At 42.4% G+C, this 18273-nt stretch overlaps 1 protein-coding gene across 1 annotated transcript in view; it reads right to left on the reverse strand.

Annotated features, from left to right (window-relative positions):
* The window catches only part of ARPC2 (actin related protein 2/3 complex subunit 2), a 28995-nt gene extending 15561 nt beyond the window's left edge, over positions 1-13434 (reverse strand). The window contains exons 1-4 of the mRNA XM_060623547.3: positions 13290-13434; positions 12992-13073; positions 5267-5301; positions 3143-3255 (exon numbers count right to left, since the gene is read on the reverse strand). Of these exons, the coding sequence (XP_060479530.1) occupies positions 3143-3255; positions 5267-5301; positions 12992-13065 (222 nt within the window). The 5' untranslated portion in view covers positions 13066-13073; positions 13290-13434. The remainder of the gene's footprint in view (positions 1-3142; positions 3256-5266; positions 5302-12991; positions 13074-13289) is intronic.
* Between the last annotated feature and the right edge of the window lie 4839 nt (positions 13435-18273).

Below are 18273 nucleotides of genomic sequence, written 5' to 3' on the forward strand. Positions count from 1 at the left end.
TCACCTGGTGGTAATTTCTCCTAGGCTGACAGTTTAGGAAACAAACCCTTTATTCTGGAAGGCCTAGTTCAGACTTAAATGTTATATAGAATACAATAAGCAGTAGAAAGGCAGCTATCTGAAGACAGAAAAAAGTAAATATTAGAATCGTCAGAACTTGGTAACCTTTTTGGTATTTAGTAGTCTTTATATGACTAACAAACTAAACACAGACATGACTTATTCTTAACCCTCATTAAAAACATACTTAGGGAGGGAAAGTGTCACCACTATTTCACAAGAAGGGAAAACTGAGGCCAGTATACTTAACAGCGTATGTAACAGTAATATAAAAGGCTGCATGGTTTTGTCTCTTGACATTCAGTCAATTTCTTAACACTATCTCACCACAAACACATTAATGATCCTCTGAAATTTTCTGGGATGCCAAAAAAAAAAAAAAAAGGATACTTAATCCTTGACAAGTTACCAATTAAAAGTAAACAAAAGCCATCAACTTTTAATTGTAGGAGTTATACATGCATCTTCAACAGAATTCCATCAGCTAAGAAAAGGACTGCAGACACAGGAGCACTAGAGGGGAGCTCTGTGCAAGCAAGCACTCAGCCCTGCTCACTGCTGTGGTCTCTGCATCCACACGCGCCCACATATGGGGACTTTCAATAAACTGAGCTGACTGAATACTGTTGTTTTCTTTGACTCTTACTTTCAATGTACACTTCAGAGATTAAAAAAAAAAAATCAGCAGCAAACCATATATTTAAGTCATATTTGAAAAATTTTTCACATGGTGAAGTTCTTTCCTTCTGTTCTTAAATATTCTTTAAGATTCCACATATTTATGTAACCATTTTTATACAGCTGGAAGAAATTCTCTATCTGTAAATGTGGATAATGGAATGGACCTCAAAGCATGGATCAGCGATCACATCTGTTTGTACAAAGGCAAAAGACAAGTAATGCCACATGCAGTTGTGATCTGGTGACCATATAGCCACTGTGAGGTTATCTTTTTTACAGAAGAGGAACTGAAGGGAGAAGTTCAAGGTCACAGAGTTTTTTGGTGGCACAGGGAGACCTGATCTTCAGGTGTCCTATATACCACTTCTCCTAAAGAGTCCTGTAGATGGGGTGAAGGGGTGGGGGTAGGGAAGTAACAGGCACATCCCTTAAGAATTTTCACTGGCATCCCACCTCTGAGCTATAATTCTGTACTGTGAGCACTATGGGTACCAGGAGAAAGGGAAAGTTAGATGTGGGAGAAAAAAAACCATAGCTCCTAATTCTTAGTTTAATTCCAAGCAAAGTTAAAATTCTGAGATCTGAGAGGTTCTTACAGCCAAATTTCAGCCACGTTCAACTCCTCTGCTCCCTCCCCCTTGGTGAAACCAACGGATGCCTCCCTGTTTATTTCACTTGCACTTTTAACCCTGTATGATTCCCTTTTTCAATGAGCACCATCTTCCAACCTGACACCAGGAGATGGGTGGAGGCAACCCACTGATGCTCACCATCAGACCTTCCCACCCTAGCAGCAGAGGCTTTCAAAGTAACAAGCTGCCTCCGGTTATCACAGGCTGGTCACTGTTTAACCAACTCAGGGAGCCATTTACTGTGCCCTCTGCTCCCGAACTGTGAATGTTACTTGCTCCACCCACTTGAGCGGGTGGAGCTGGCTCTTTGGCCCTGTGGGAGCTACAAGAATAGTGCTGTTATGGAGCTCCAGTGCCTGGAGAGCAGTCTGGAAAGGAGATTTAAGAAATCTAGCTGTTACACTTCCCTCCCCTCCCAAGGATTATTGTTATCACCACACCTGCATCTTTACACAGAGAGGACTGTCTAGGGAAAACGATTACACGATTTTGAGCTGTCTGTTCAAAGGTTTAACAATTCTTTACAGCTAGTTATTTTATGGTTAATCAAAAGCAGGGCCACCTTAACAGCCACTTGTTTCTTTTTACTCTGAATGTGGTAAAGGGAAGAGTTGGCCACTAGCTTTTATAGAATGATCCTTCTTATGCTTTATAAGGCTAGGTCTTCTTGCTGAAGATTTTGTTTCATGTAAAACAACCCTGAACACAAATTCTGTAAACGTTTCTTCTACCGTTGAACTTATGAGGCAAATCAGAAAAGGTTTTGGCTCTCCCCTTGAAATGCTGGGACAGATCAATTGCATATGAATATCTAAGTGACTGCCTATGGCTCTTGGTATTCTATTTGGTTAACATTAATTTTAGTTTTTATACCAAAATATTATTGAGATTTTGATCTTTTTTTTTCTTTTGCCAACAGCCTTTTCACTGCATAAATTTTAAATAACTAAAAAACTACTACCCTTAATCACAAAGAAAACAGAAATGGCCATATCTTCATTCACCAGATTAAGGAGAACCTAGCTTGTTAAAACTAAAAGATATTTGAAAACTGATTCAGGAACTGAGTCATACTTCCTGCTTTGAGACCCAACCACAACGTGTGCACACTGGTGTAACAGCATTTTCTTTCTTCCATAAATGGCTCTCCCCAGAGCAAATACAGTTCAACAGGAACCAAACCTGCTACTTTAGCTATAGAAAGAAGCCAGTGAATGAGGCATGGCCATCAAGAATTTCATAATGCATAGACATCTTTTTATTTCCCGTACAGTAGTCAAAAGGAAGAAGAGATACTTAAAGAGGCCAGCTCTAAAGAAGTTTAAACCAAAAAACTAAAAGGGTAGATTTGTGCCTAAATTTCTACAGTATGAAATTAAGATCATAAACCTTTAAGGCCAGAGTTACATACCTGCTTCACGATATCATAGAAACAGAACGGAACTTATCTCAGTCTTGCAGTAGCTATTTTTATGTTGGTCAAAGAAATATTCTTCAGTGCATTTTTTGGAGAACAAAAGTTTTCATTTCATTAGTTAGGGACCATCTTTATTTTCCCCGAGTAATAAACAGCCAAAGCCTTTTCTAAAAAACACCCTTTCTATCATTATGGACAATGGAGTCAAGAGCCCCTGGTTAGGTGGGCAAGCTGTCCAAAGTGGCCAGTGCCGGTAGGGGTGGTCAGTGCCATGGACCTTCTATGAGTGGCAAGCTGCCAGTTAAAGGTGACAAGGAAATAAGAGTCCTGAGGAAAATGATGTGGAACATACCTCATCAGCACCATGTGCCTGAAGTTCCTTGTAGAATTTCAAAGAAATACTGACCATCACTTTTGTTTTGTCTCCATTAGGATTTGAAATATGATAGAGGACTCCATCGAAATCTGTGAAGAAAGCAAATAAAACTGCTTAACTTGGGAATGGGGAATAAGACCTTAAGGCACCTGGCTACCTCGTTACAGGCCACAAGGAGGTCTCCCTTGTAAGTAGGCATATAAGCAAAATATGTGCAGATAAGCAAAAGTTTAAATCCATGCAGAAAGTATAAACACTGAGATAGAACTGTCAAGTACTTATCTGTCCCCCTTTAAAAAAAAATATTTAAAAAAAATTTAAAAAAATGTTTACTTTTGAGACAAGGGCAGAAAAGCGGCAGAGAGAGGCGACAGAATCTAAAGCAGCCTCAGCACTGTCCGTGCAGAGCCTGACGTGGGGCTCGAACCCACAAACCGTGAGATCATGACTTAAGCTGAAACTGAGAGTCAGACATTTTAACCAACTGAGCCACCCAGATGCCCCACTTTGCTCTTTTTAAGGAAAAAAAAAATTATTTATTTATTTCGGGAGAGAGACAGAAGGGGCAGGGGAGTGGCAGGGACAGAGGGAAAGAGAGAGAGAATCCTAAGCAAGCTCCTCCCTGTCAGTGCAGAGCCCAAGACAGGGCTCATGAGGGCTCAAGCTTACGAACTGTGAGATCATGACGTGAGCCAAAATCAAGTTTCAGATGCTTAACTGACTGGGCCACCGAGGTGCCCCTCTTTGCTCTTTACTAAAATTACAAAGCTATTCTTACCTTCATCACAGCTTGGTGCTGAAAGTTATTTCTTAAAAAGCTTTTGTTGTGATGTATGTTAAATATGCATACGAGATAATGTATAATGAACTCCTAGTTCCCACCATGTGGCTTCACCAATGATCAACACGGCCCAATCTTATTGGGATACCCCCCTCGCAATGATTTATTCTGAAGCAAATCTGAGACATCACATCATTTCATTCATAATTATCTCAGAATGTATCTCTAAATGATAAAGAAGAAATTTCAGAAAACACAGCCACAATACTGTTGCCATGCCTATATTTTTAAAAACAACTACTTAATATCAAATATCCAGTCAAGTCTTCAAATATTTGGTCTCAAAAAAACCCCCAAAAATAGTTTTATTTTATTTTATTTTATTTTTTATTTTTTAAATGTTTATTTGTTTTTGAGACAGAGAGAGACAGAGCATGAATGGGGGAGGGTCAGAGAGAGAGGGAGACACAGAATCTGAAACAGGCTCCAGGCTCTGAGCTGTCAGCACAGGGCCCGACGCGGGGCTCGAACTCACAGACCGTGAAATCATGACCTGAGCCGAAGTCAGACGCCCAACCGACTGAGCCACCCAGGCGCCCCCAAAAAAACAGTTTTAAAATACTGTTGTCTTATTTGAATTAGGATCTACACTGCATTTGGTTATCTCTTAAGTTTCTTCTAATCTCTATATAGGTCTCCTCTCTCTTTGGCTATTTTCCTGCAGTACAGAGAGAACTCACCCTGTGTAGTTCCTGAAACCAGGGGCTGAGTGCCACCACTTTAGGGAGACCTGGCATTGCCAGTTAGTAGGAGGGGACGGGGATGGTAGCCGGACTCCTGTCATAGCACTAGAGCTGAAGTGTTCCAAGACCATCTAGTCAAGTACCCTCATTTTATGGAGGGTGACTGTTTAACTCCTTGAAGTTCACACAGCAAGTGAGTAGTATCAATATCTAATTCTTTACAGGAAATAGAAAGCAATAACCTCTGACTTGCTGAACAGGTCACTAGCATTTTCCATGTTTCCCCACTACTCTAGTGCTAGGCAAACTGAGAGGAAGGCTACTTGAAGATAATTTAGTATTTCCAAATTAAACAAACTTTGGTTCGTACCACAAAAGTAAACACAACCTTCTAAGGTACCAGCAGGTTAACTTTACACAGTCCAATAAATCCATAAAATAGTCATCTGAAACAATGACCTCAAAAAAGCCTTCACGATCAAGGGATTGTACCCCGAATGTCAAAATTTATTTTAGAAGCTATTTTGTTTTTCTATTTTTATATTAGCTTTACAAGGTTGAAGTAAGGACACTTACCTGCAAATGTTACTTCTACTGCTTCTGGTTTGTTACTGCAAAACAAAAGAAGAGTCCCTTAGTTAAGACGGTTGTTTTGCAGCTTGCCTTCCAGGGGCCTTGCAAAGGCTCCTGAGCTTTACTTCAGATCACTGCATTCAGTACCAATTTTATGCTGACTGCTGATCTGAGTACACAATTCATTTTCTCATGTACCTGAACCTTTGGGCTCACTTAAGGTGGAGGATACAAAAAGGAAGCAGGACAGGTGCTGCTTTTGTTTTCCAGCTGCTGTCGAATCTCTGCCGTGGTTGGCGCTTAACTTCAATTTAGAATTCCTTAACATTATGATATACACCTTTGCATATGTGAACTACAAAATGCTATCTTTTGATCAGTGTCTCCCTCCACAGGACTGTAGTGATGGAGACAGAGGTAGTACACTCAGCAGGAAAACTGCTAAACAGAATGTAGAATGGTTTTTAATATACTTAAGATGAAAGGATGATCTCAGGCCATAAAACAAAACAGAAAGTCTGTATCAGTTTGAAGACAACTTGTAAGTCTTCCTACACATCTTTTCCTCTCCCTTTATGTCACCAAAGTACTCACCACTCTCCTCCATGAAGTCCTCTCTGACTGGTTCTACCCTAGTTTTGTTTTGTTTTGAAATTACAGTGTGACATTTCCACAGAAAGCGCAGCACAAAGTAACACTGTGAAATCACTGGGAACAGTCAGGACTCCGATTTTTCAACTTTAGCTTTTCATCAAGACCATGTTTTTCAGATGAGTTAAATCCACACACCTTTATTTTCTCACCTATTCACCTATAAAATGGGAGAACACGATGACCCTACTGACCTCACAGAACTGCTAAAGATAAAGCAAGAGAACGGACACGAAACAACTTATCCTGGAAGGTAATGACGACAGCCTAATACTTTCTGTGCAGCTGCCAGCTCAGCCTGGTATGTAAACTTCTATTTGATAAATGTTGCTGAGTTCTTACCTAGAAAGCATGACATACATCCTAGCTATAAACAATAATGGCCAATTAACCTCCTGTGAAAAGCTACCTTACGTGATAGCCCCACTTCTCCAAGCCCAATGGTAGGAAACAAAGGAAGACGCCACAGTTTTATCACTAGCTACCTATGACTCAAATGACTCTACTTTGTTTTATGGACCAGAAGACAAGACATACACATTTTCACATTTATCCTTGCCTAATTTGCTCAAGACCTCATAATCAAGAACATATCTTTTATACTATCTCTGCTCCCTCACCTGTAAAGGGAACCAAGACTGAGTTGCCCTCCAGGGTTGCTGGGAAATAATGGAATATAGAGTGTGGTTTATGACTGTTAAAAAGCTGCTACAGATGCTAAACAATACCTTTCCAGGAAACTGGCTTCTACTAAACATATGCTAGTCCCGTTGAAAAATCAACCTATACAGGTCACATATGAAGTTCCACCCTACTCCTTCAAAGCCATCCATATGTGACTCAGGAAAAACACTTCGGGAGTCTCTAAGAATGGAAGCATCAGGTGTGTTTATGGGGAAGCAGTGAGTTCAGAATATGATGGAAAAAAAAAAAAAAAAAGAAATGAAAATTTAAGTTGCTTCTGATCTTTCATTTGAAACTGCACCCCAGGAGACAAAGGCAATGAATGGCCAACCACCATTCCTCATCGCTAAAAAACAAGGACAAAGGAAGAAGCACAAACATTAATCTATGGCTCATTTAGACGAAATATTAAGAAGCTGCACAATGGGAGGAAGCACCAAAGTGTATTTTCCTGGGGAAGGGTGGCTGTGCCAAAAAGTCAGGGTGGAGGCTTGTAAAAGTCCATATTGGATCACTTAGTAGGTGGTTGGGTCTTTTTTTTTTTTTTAATCTTTAGGCTTTAACTCAGCCAACGGAGGACTGAATTCCCCCCCACTCTCCTACTTCACCAACAGACCAAGAAAAATTAGGTATAAATAAAAAACATTAAGGTTCTAAGCGATAAACATTTTAAGGCTGAAACTCTGAATTTCTCTAGACTGTGAAGTTCCCTAACCACAGGGAGAAGTTGCTTACCAAGAGCTATCCTAAGTGGTTTGCTGCCTGACTTGGGAATATCTGTCAAATAACCACCATTAATATTTTAGTTTACTATTTATGGCTGCACAAAAGGTTGTAGAGGAGAACACTGGGCCAAAGGAGTCTTCCTGAGAAGTTATATGGGAGTTACAACTCTGTGCCCCAACAAGGAGACCATACCAAGCGTGACACAGACCAAACAGGATGGTGTCAATTCCAAGACCAGGTGTTTGTTATTTACTTTTGTGGCTTAAAACCAAGGAGCTAGAGGGGAGTAAGATATGTTTTATCTTACTGGGGGAAAGCATACCACTTAATAGACCAAAAGATAAATGGGTAAGTTGTTTTTTGTTTTACCATCTGCCAAAGTTTCAGATGCTGAGGGTGAGTTTAATCACAATAAAAGCAAATCCTTCCGAGTTGACTGTTCAACACAAGTCCTGTCACTTACTGGCTACGTAACCACATTCGATGTTACTCAATGTTGCTGAGCTTCAGGATCCTTTTCTAGAAAATGGAGATTAAAAGGTTGTTGTGAAGACTAATTGAGATGACATGTGTGCAAGTTTCCCAACCAGTGTCTTGTGACTAAGTTACAGACCTGCTGAGATAATAATGATCCTTGCAGCCCTTAGGGCAGTCCAGTGGAAGGATCTCTAGGCTAGGCCATTTGCCCAACGTGCCTTATGAATATCATGTTCTGTTTGTGACATATCATAAACAAGGTCAGAAGTCACCAGTGAAAGGTAGCTGGTTAATACCTATGTGCATAATACCTATGTCTACTCCCTCCACAATTCCCATCAGCCCTACTTTTCTCAACTGTAAATGGGAACTGCTGTCACACAGGCCCATTTTGAAATCAAATGAAATTATGTTAAAGCTTATAGCAAAGTGTCTAATTCATAGATGATAATCAATGAATTAGTGTTTCTTCTAGGTGGAGTCAGAAGAGACCACACTTTGAAGCCATGGTTGGGAGAAGTTGTGGGATTGTGCTAAATCCCAGAATCAGAAATTGGTCAGCAGTACCAGGAGAAACGGAACCCTATTAGTATCAGAGTGCTTAATGTCCAGAATCCTGGAACAAATCAGCTAGATAAGCCCTCAGGGTTACTGACTAGATAGCACAAGATACTAAAACATATTCAATTCATTAAGATGGGTTTCAAACACTATTCTTAAAATCCTTAGAAAAAAATTGCTATCCTTTTCCATTAAAAAAAAACTCATTTATTTTTGAGAGAGAGAAAGAGACAGAATATGAGCGGGGGGTGGGGAGAGAGACAGACTCTGAAGCAGGCTCCAGGTTCTGAGTTGTCAGCACAGAGCCCGATGTGGGGCTCAAACTCACAACTGTGAGATCATGACTTGAGGTGAAATTGGACACTTAACCGACTGAGCCACCCAGGCACTCCTACTCTTAACTTTCTTCTAAGGAAGTTCCTAGAATGTTACTAATTCATCAGTTAAGAACTCCTGACAACTTCATTTTCCAATCCTCTTTTCTCATTAAGGATTTTGGAGCCTTTACTCCTGAATGCATCCAATTCCCCATTTGGGCATTTATGTCCCTCTTCTACTTATCCCTTCACTGAGCTGAATGAGACGAATTACTGACTTCTGCTATCTCACTATAAGGTTTCTGATCTCTCTTCTGTAATTCTCCTAGAAGGCTCCCATCATCCCATTTGAGCAAAGACTAGAGAAATGCGGTCCTTACTCTCTACTAAGCTGTATCTCAAGATATGGAGAACAAAGATGATCTAAAAGTCGATTCACACAATGTCAGAAAAGTGATAAAATCAGCACCTAAAGAAACTAAGATCCATCCTATCTGGGCTCATCCCTTCCTTCAAGAAAATATTTACTGAGCTAACTCTATATACAGTGAGGATGCTGGGAAAGAATGATGACCAGGGACAGGCTCTGTCCTTAAGGAGTCATCAGTTTGAGGGAGTGTAGCTCTGGGGCTTCACGCCCAAAGCACTGCTACAGAGGTCGGAAGTCAGGCAGCAGTGTGCAACTGTAACGACCTGTTAACAGACCCATCAGACCATTCCATTTCTTCTGAATGCTTAACCAATGTCCTAATTCCAAATCATTTCAAACCAGTCTGTCTCTCTGAGGACAGATGCAGCACATTTAGGAACGAGAACAGGGTATCAGCAAGATTTAATTTATTCCTTTCTCAAATTTCTCCTCCCACAGTCCTTGCCCACCCCAACTGGCACCGCTTGCTCCCTGAGCGTCACTCCCCCTCACAGAACCACAGAGCCCCGCAACATGCACAGCTGTGGCAAGGAGCCAGCATGCACTTAAAATCAACAGCGATTCGCATCTGACAGCATTTCCTCAATTCTGGCCTCCAGACTCTAGCTAAGTTGGTAGGCCTAGCTTCTGAGGCTGAAAAGGTTCTTGGTTGTATATACAGCAACAAAAAAATTAAATTAATCTGCCAGATTACTTCTGCTTTAATTGGGCATCTGGGTAAGAATTCCTAAATGAAAAGGCAACGCTGTTGACAAGACCTGTGTATGAGGTTACCTGCAGTGTTGAGCATGGCTCTTTAATCAGCATGTTCTCTTAGTCTGTAGGCTGTCAGGGAGACAATTTACCAATAATTATCATTTTGTGAGGACATATGAATCATTCCAAGAAGCCATTTTCACAGGAGTGTGGTAGGAAAAAAATAAAAAGCAATTTGTTGGAATGAATCTTAGGCTTCATCAGTACTGCCTCCAAATAAATTAAAAGGTGATTACGACCCAATGTTAAACAGTTCAGATAAAAGAACTGCTTTACCCAAAGGAAGTTGAGACACTTAGTAGGATGTCACATGCAAGAAGATCTAGCAGGATGACCTGAGGCATGATTTAAAGAAAAAAGAAAAAAAAAAAAAATCAACCTGAAGAGGAAAATCGCCGAACTGTATTCTGCAGCATGCACCACAGAACGATTTTAAGACTACCTCATGCTTGCATTTTCAGCAGCTGCAACAGTGCTAGTGTTGTCCAACAGAACTTTCTGCAATGATGGAAATGTTCTGCATCTGTGCGGTCCAAATAAGGCTGCTACTAGCCACATGTGACAACTGAGCACTACAACTGTGGCTGGAGCGAGGAACTTAATTTTAGTTCTATTTCACTCTAATTCTTATTTAACCTTAACTAGCCACATGTAGCTTCTGGCTATTGTACTGGGCATCACAGAACTATGAGATTCGTTCTGGAAAAGGCTGCTCAGAAGTATAATTTCCCCAACTTGTCTGAGAAGTGCACTCTCTGCTCTCTGTGTACTCTGAGAAGTGTAAAGTAGGGTGAAGCTGACCTCTCCCAGCAAGTTCTCACGCTGGTAAAACCTCTCAAATTTCCAGGGTTTCTCCTCCCAGCTACTCCCCTTCTTTAATGCCTTTCTCCCATCTCCACCCTAACACATCTCACCCTTTGGCTCCTCTATAACTTTTGCCAATAGGTTTTCTCAGAAAGGCGTCCTTCCTCTGTTCCTGCTTGGGGCACTGGAAGAATCCCATAAATGTTTATGATGATCACACTACTCATTTTTTGCTAGAAGTTCTGGAGTAGTAGCCATGTGCCTTGATAAATACGTTAACTACTTCAATGCTGCCTCACTGTGTATGCCTGGAAACTCACAGTGGGCTTAGATGCCAGCTTCTGCTGGGTGTTACATCTACAATCCCAGGAAAGCCCCACTTCCTAGGCCTGATATCAGGGTCTCTTTTCAAAGATTTTCAAAGTGCTGTTTTGGGCCTACCTATTTAAAGTCACTTATCAAACGGAAGACAGGCCATAGTAAAGCCTAAACTTGCTGCCCTGCCCTAATATGCAACACTGCTAGAACATATGCTTTGTTAAGAAATGTCCTAGAAATTCCAACTTACGCTTCCAGACTTGAGTGCCTATTTTAATTCCTCTGAAAGAGTATTTGTAAGAGTTAATTTTCTAAAAGGAAAAGAGCTGACGTTCTGGATAATGGGCTTCAATTTGGAATCACAAATACACAAACAGATATGAATGTACTTCTACACTACAAGGCATGCTTCTACTTGAAAATGAACAGGCATTTATCTTGTCAATCGGCTTATAACCACCCAGATCTCATTCTTTGCTAGTCTGGACTCGAAAACGCATTTAACAGGTTCAGCTGTGAAAATGCAGAAGTTAATTCAACTTCCTCCTCTGTGCTACACTGCTCAAAAAAGTACACAGCAATCACCCAAAATAAGACTCTGATCTGATTGACTTGAACCCTTAAAATGCAAAGAATCTGGCCTAAAATATAAGCAACTGCAGCCCGTGGCAGGAAACAGTAGCTACTGCTTACTGTATGCGTTACTTCATGGAAAGCCATGCTTTATTTTACAAATAAAATCTGTAACCTTACTAAAAGGGACAGGAGACACAATATGTTCCATTTAAGTAGTGAGTTAGAAGTCTTTTTTTTAAATGCCAAGCCACAAGTTCATTATGACTACTTAGAATTTCCCCTCTACCAATCCTCTCCCGTCTGCAGATCTCCAAGCACTTACTTTCCCATCACTAGTTCCCAGTTCACCAGAAAGTTTGCACTTATTTCCTCAACTGTGCAACCAAGATGTGAAGCCCCATCCTCACAATGGAGAAGTGAGGCAAAGGGACTGACTATGTACAGGCCACCAAAAATTCAAAGCTAAAACCAAATCTTCGGCTCACGTTTTAAACATTAGAAAGCAAAGCAGCTTTGGAGGAGGAGGTTGTTTTCTACAGGTTCCCGTGTTTCACAGAGAAGACTGCCTTGGAAACATGTGCTAAGCCCACCTTTAAAAAGGCCAGTGGTAAAAAAAGTGATCTAAGAATCACCTTTATAGACTTTGGATTCTTATTAAGTGTGTACCTGGGCCAGGATTACCACGGAAGAAATCACAGACCAGGGATCTTGTATAAGCGTTTAAAAGATAAATGGGTGGGGAAAGTTGAGTTAGAACCTCAGAAGAGAGATAAGGAAGGGGTGTGGATTGGGAGACTATAAGCTTTGCTTGAGAAAGATGTAACAAAATGGCCAAAGTGTCTTACAGCACTGTTCCAAGAAGGGAAACCAGAGAAGTCGCATTTGTCGGGCTGCAAGACTGAATCTGCTTTCAGTCTTGCCTCCTGCTCCTTTAGACGAAGGGGGGGGGGGAGGGGAGCAAGAAGGCTGGTGGTGATCTGGGCCTGAATCTTCTTCCCTCCTCCAGTCCTGGGAATTCCTGGAAACTCCTTTCAATCCAATCCCAAAGGAGCTTTCTTCGGGTTCAGAACAATGACGGGGACTACAGAAGGAAGGGATCCACTGCTCGCTCCAGAAGGCAATGGGATACCCCGGCCAGAGTTCCGGGCCCGGCAGTCCTCACGTCCTACAGGTCTCCTGCCCTTTGGCACTCACGCTCCTGTCCACTCGCCGCTTCCGCATCCCTCCACGGAGCCTCTCCCCACGTATCTCTGCCCCTCACCCCACCGCGCCCAGTCGCCTCCCACGTCTACCCCGCCGGGGCCGTCCCCACACCCGGCCAGGTCTCCCACCTCGTGCCTCCAAGACTGGGGGACTGAGCGATACTAGGGACTAGCGTGGGTCAACTCTGCCTCCCCCGCCACCCCCCGGCCCCGGGCGCGCGCTCACCCGGCGGCCGCGTTCTCGAACTTGAGCGCGAGCGTCTCCTCGATGATGCGGTTGTTCACCTCCAGCAGGATCATGGCGGCGGCTGCCCCGGGCAGGGGAAGGAGAAACAAGGGACGGTGAGGGTGGGTAAGGGAGAAAAGGACGGAGGGAGCGGCCCTGCTGCCCCCTGAGGAGGGGGGTTGGGTGGGGTAGGAGGTTAGGGGAAAAGGGGAGAGGGACCAGGGTGGGGGGAAGGGGAAGACGCGAGCGCTCGCCCGCGCACGCACTGGCTGTGGAGACACCCACCCACCCGACCGACCTGGCCCCCGAAGCCTGAACCCGCCTGCCGAGCCGCCGCCGCCGCCGCCGCCGCCGCCGCTGCCGCCTCACCGACAAGCCCGGTCCCCGCCCAGCCCCCGGCTCTAGCCGGCCACTTCCGCTCTCACACCCACTTCCGCTCGCTGCCCGGACGCGCGGCCCCGCGGCGCCATTTCCGCTTCGACCCCTCGTGCACGCGCACGCAGGGTCGCCGCGGAGGCTGGGGTGGCGTGGCGCATGCGCGACCCCCACCCGGTCCCCCGGTCGCCTCCGCCTTCCCACAGTTCCCCCTCACTTACAGCCTTTGCGAGTTTGTTTCCGAGCGGGCTGTCATTCCCCAAAGCCTGCTTCACTGTCCAGCGCCTCCCAACCGCTCGTCCCAGAGGTCCAGCTCCACCCTTCCGGTCTTGTCATTTCAAAGACCCCGGCGTCTTCTCCCAGGCGGTTCCTTTGCTCTCAGTTGTGTGTCCCTTACTCATGCCGCACTAATGGCTGTCCAGCGGCACTACCACGAATTCACGAATTCATTTCTCCAACAAATATTTAGTGGGCTTGTGCTCTGTGCTGGGGGCGCAGTGGTGAACGATACGACGTCCTGCCCTCGTGGAGCTTATAGTCTGGTAACGGAAGCATAATAAATTCTCAATTATAGAACTACAAATTGTTAAACGTGTAATGGAGGAAAAGAATGAGAAGTCACCGTGGTGAATATGTCTCTCCGGGGTCTTGTCATGTCTCCGTTTGTGTGCCTGGGGAGCTGCCCTTGCCAAGAACATGATTTCTGTCTTTGAGACCCTTAACCTAACTACCTCTTCCAGAGACCTACCTACCTTCATACTCATCTGTATCCAGAATCTGCACCTTCTGTCTGTGTGTCTTGTTCTGTATTTTCCATCCTCTGGGGGAATCTAACAAACTTAGTTAAATCTCTTCTACCTGCACTGACTTATTTTCTGCTATGTACTCTTGGGGTAAGAGTGGGAAAATCCAAAAAATGAACAAAAACTAGTCCTTGTCATCAAGGCCCACACAGCTCTTTAAAACATTTCTTATAGGCTAACATTTTAGCATTAATGTTTATTGAATTAAAATACTACATATACATAGTGTAAAAATACATACATAAACTAAAAGTCTTGTAATGAAAAAAGCAGTTCCCTGGCCTACTTTTTAAAGGCAATATCTTTAACTCTTACATATTCATCCTGATTCCATCCATATATCGAAACAATTGCTTTTACTATTCTTGATTTGTTAATTTTAAGCATTATCTGTTGACTTCCTGCTATGATAGATAAGAACATGACCTTTCACTTCTGCCCCTGCCCCCCACAAAGTTATGTAACAATTTTGGGTGAAACCAATAATCAGCATTTAAATTATTATGTATGCAAATATTATTTGCCAATGAGCTCCAAAGTACATTACAACCATGCCTTCTAGCTTATACAGCCCTTCATTTTTCTTAGAGTTAACTATTGCCTTTTTTCTCTCTTGTCAATTTCCCATATTATCTACAGTTGCCTGCCCATCCCCTCTGTAAGTACTCTAAGACTTTGTCAAAGTCTAGCAATATTTTCCATATACTCAAATACATAAGTTCCACTTTTTCTCTGGAGTCTTTGTCCCAGAGCCCTCCTGTCTCTTATTTCAATCTGGATTGACTGCTCTCCAGACTTTCTGTACAGTTGTCATTCTGGGATTTTCCTTCACTGCTGTTCTGGGCTGTTTTGCCCATTTCCTGGATCCCATGTCTTCCTCTTTCTTGGTTTACTTCCTTGTTTTGCTAAAGTACCTTCTTTAGTAACTTCCTAAGGAAGGGACTTAATTAAGGGCTATGTTGTTGGAATCTTTGCATATTTGAAAATAGCTTTTTTTTTGTTTTTAAGTGATCTCTATGCCTAAAGTACAGCGCTAACTCAGGACCCCAAGATCAAGAGTCACATGCTCTACCAACTAGCCAACCAGGTGCCCCCATATTTGAAAATATCTTTGTTCTAACACTTGAATTGTAGTTTGACTGTGTTAAAAAGAAACCCCAAAATGGGACACCTGGGTGGCTCAGTTGGTTAAGCGTCCAACTTTGGCTCAGGTCATGATCTCGCGGTTCACAAGTTCGAGCCCTGCGTAGGGCTCTGTGCTGACAGCTCAGAACCTGGAGCCTGCTTCAGATTCTGTGTCTCCCTCTTGCTCTGTCCCTCCCCCACTCAAGCTCTTCCTCTCTCTATCTCATGAAAATAAATGAACATTAAAAAAAAAAAAAAACTAAAAAAAAGAAAAAAGAAACCCAAACTCGTGTTACTTAGGCCAACTCTGCAAAGAAGGGCTTAATACCAAACCAAATTACACTTTCAACCTCCCTCAGAAATTTAGTCTTTAGTCAGGAATTTTCTGATCAGCACCAATCAGGTTAGTGTCATGGACCTTCTTGATCCCCTAAAGGAAGATGAGGTAATGCACCTACTAAGACCCTTTTGTTCCCAAGTGAAGGTGAGACTTCACCTGAAATAATCCTCTTTTCTCTTCAGGGCTTCCTTGTCCTGCCTTTTGAAACCTGTCCTTTTCTATAGCCCCTCAGAGCTCCCCTCTACTTGCTGGGTGGGATGTTGCCTGATTCATGAATTGTTTAATAAAGCCAATTAAATCTTCAAATTTACTCGGTTAAATTTTGTTTTCTTAACAGCTGGTTATTGATTTCAAATTTGAAAATAATTTTTCCTCATAATTTTGAGTATTATTTCATGTTATTTGACCTTTCAGGGCTGCTATATAAAAAGTCTGATTCCTGGGGCGCCTGGAGTATTATTTCATGTTATTCGACCTTTCAGGGCTGCTATATACAAAGTCTGATTCCTGGGGCGCCTAGCTCAGTCAGTTAAGTGTCTGACTTCGGCTCAGGTCATGATCTTGCAGTCTGTGGGTTCTGTGGGTTCAAGTCCTGCATCGGGCTCTGTATTGACAGCTCAGAGCCTGGAGCCTGCTTCAGATTCTGTGTCTCCCTCTCTCTCTGCCCCTTCCCTGCTGTGCTCTCTCTCTCTCTCTCTTTCAAAAAAAAAATAAATGTAAAAAAAATTTTTTTAAAAAGTCTGATTCCTACTGGTATTCCTGATCCTTTGTATCTTCCCCATCTCTAGAAGCATTCAAATTTTCTCTTTAAGCTATTGTTTGGAAATTGTATAATGATGCATTTTGCTATGACTCTTAATGTTTCTGTGCTGAGCACTCATTCAAAAGGGAAACTCAGGGGTGCCTGGGTGGCTCAGTCGTTTGAGCGACTGACTTCGGCCCAGGTCATGATCTCACGGTTTGTGAGTTCGAGCCCCGCATCGGGCTCTGTGCTGCCAGCTCAGAGCCTGGAGCCTGCTTCAGATTCTGTGTCTCCCTCTCTCTCTGACCCTCCCCCACTCATGCTCTGTCTCTCTCTGCCTCAGAAATAAATATACATTAAAAAAATTTTTTTAAAACAAAAGGGAAACTCATGTACTTCAGTTTGGGAGGAAACTTTCTTTAATTATTTCCTTGATCATTTCTTCTCTATTTTCTTTGTTCTCTTTCTGGAATGCCTGTTACTTAGAAATTTGATTTCTGGACTGATCCTTTAATTTTCTTTTCTATTTCCTATTTCTTTGGGTTTTGTTTGTTTGTTTGATTGACTTTTATTTTTAATAGTAGTAAAATACACATAACATGAAATTTGACATCTTAGCCATTAAAAATTTTTCTTTAATCTTTATTTTTGAGAGAGAGAGAGAGCAGGGGAGGGGCAGAGAGAGAGGGAGACACAGAATCTGAAGCAGGCTCCAGGCTCTGAGCTGTCAACACAGAGCCCTATGCAGGACTCGAACTCACAGAACCCACAGACTGCGAGATCATGACCTGAGCTGAAATTGGACACTTAACCAACAGAGCTACCCAGGTGCCCCAACATCTTAGCCATTTTTAAGTGTAAAGTTCAGTAGCATTAAAAATATTCACATTGTTATACAATTACTTGTTTTGTCTTGCAAAACTGAAAACTCTCTACCCATTGTTTGTTTGTTTTTGTTGTCCTACTTTTCTGGGATATTGCCTAGTCATTATCTTCAACCATTTTAAGTTTCAGTTTTCCTATCTTTATTTCCCAAGACCTTTTTAATGAATGACCTCACCCCATATTATTCTCTCTTTGTTTTATGGACAGGAATACAGGAATATCTTCTATCTCTCTGGATGCTACAGCGTGTTTGTTTTTATTTTTTCTTCTGCTCTCTGCTATGATCTGTTTCTTTGGGTCCTTTTTAATGCTAATTTATTTAGGTATTTTTCTTTTATGTTAATGGCCATCCTCTAAAGTCTGGCCACTTTAGCAGTCTGTTTGACTGCTAAAGAATGAGACTAAAAAAACTGAGTGGAGACTTGAGTATATGGGCAGGATGAGTTCCTTGATGCCTTGCTACTCAAGAGGGACCAGCGGCATTGGCTTCATCTGAGAACTTTTTGGACATGCACAATTTCAGTCTCCATTAGAAACTACAGATTTAGAATATGCATTTTAACAAAATTACCAGGGGATTTAAATGTACATTATGTTGTGAGAAACACTGGATTAATGGGCTTCACCATAAGGTGCATCAATGATGTGCTAGATTTCATTGGGGGCCCATAAAGGTCAATATTGGGAGGTCTTTTCTCTGGAGAAGAATCTTCAAGTTGCGTTGGGAGCTTATAAATTTGGCATTCCCAGACTATATGGGGGCTAGGGAAGAGTGCTTTGAATTCCAGCTGACTTCCACTTAATCCCATTATTAGCCCTGTGTCTCCCCACTGCCTTCCACTGGGCTAGAGTCTATAGAAAATAAATCTTTAGTGGTGGAGGGGGTGGAAGGAGGGTGGGTGGGGTGGGAAAGGGTATAATCCCTTGACTACTAGTGGACTTAGAATTCCAAAACTTTTGATACAGATTTTCTTCCCATTTTCTTTATCTTGCTTTTGGTTTATTTAAATTT

The sequence above is a fragment of the Panthera onca genome, chromosome C1 (assembly GCF_046562875.1).
Source record: "Panthera onca isolate mPanOnc1 chromosome C1, mPanOnc1 haplotype 2, whole genome shotgun sequence".
NCBI lineage: Eukaryota > Metazoa > Chordata > Mammalia > Carnivora > Felidae > Panthera > Panthera onca.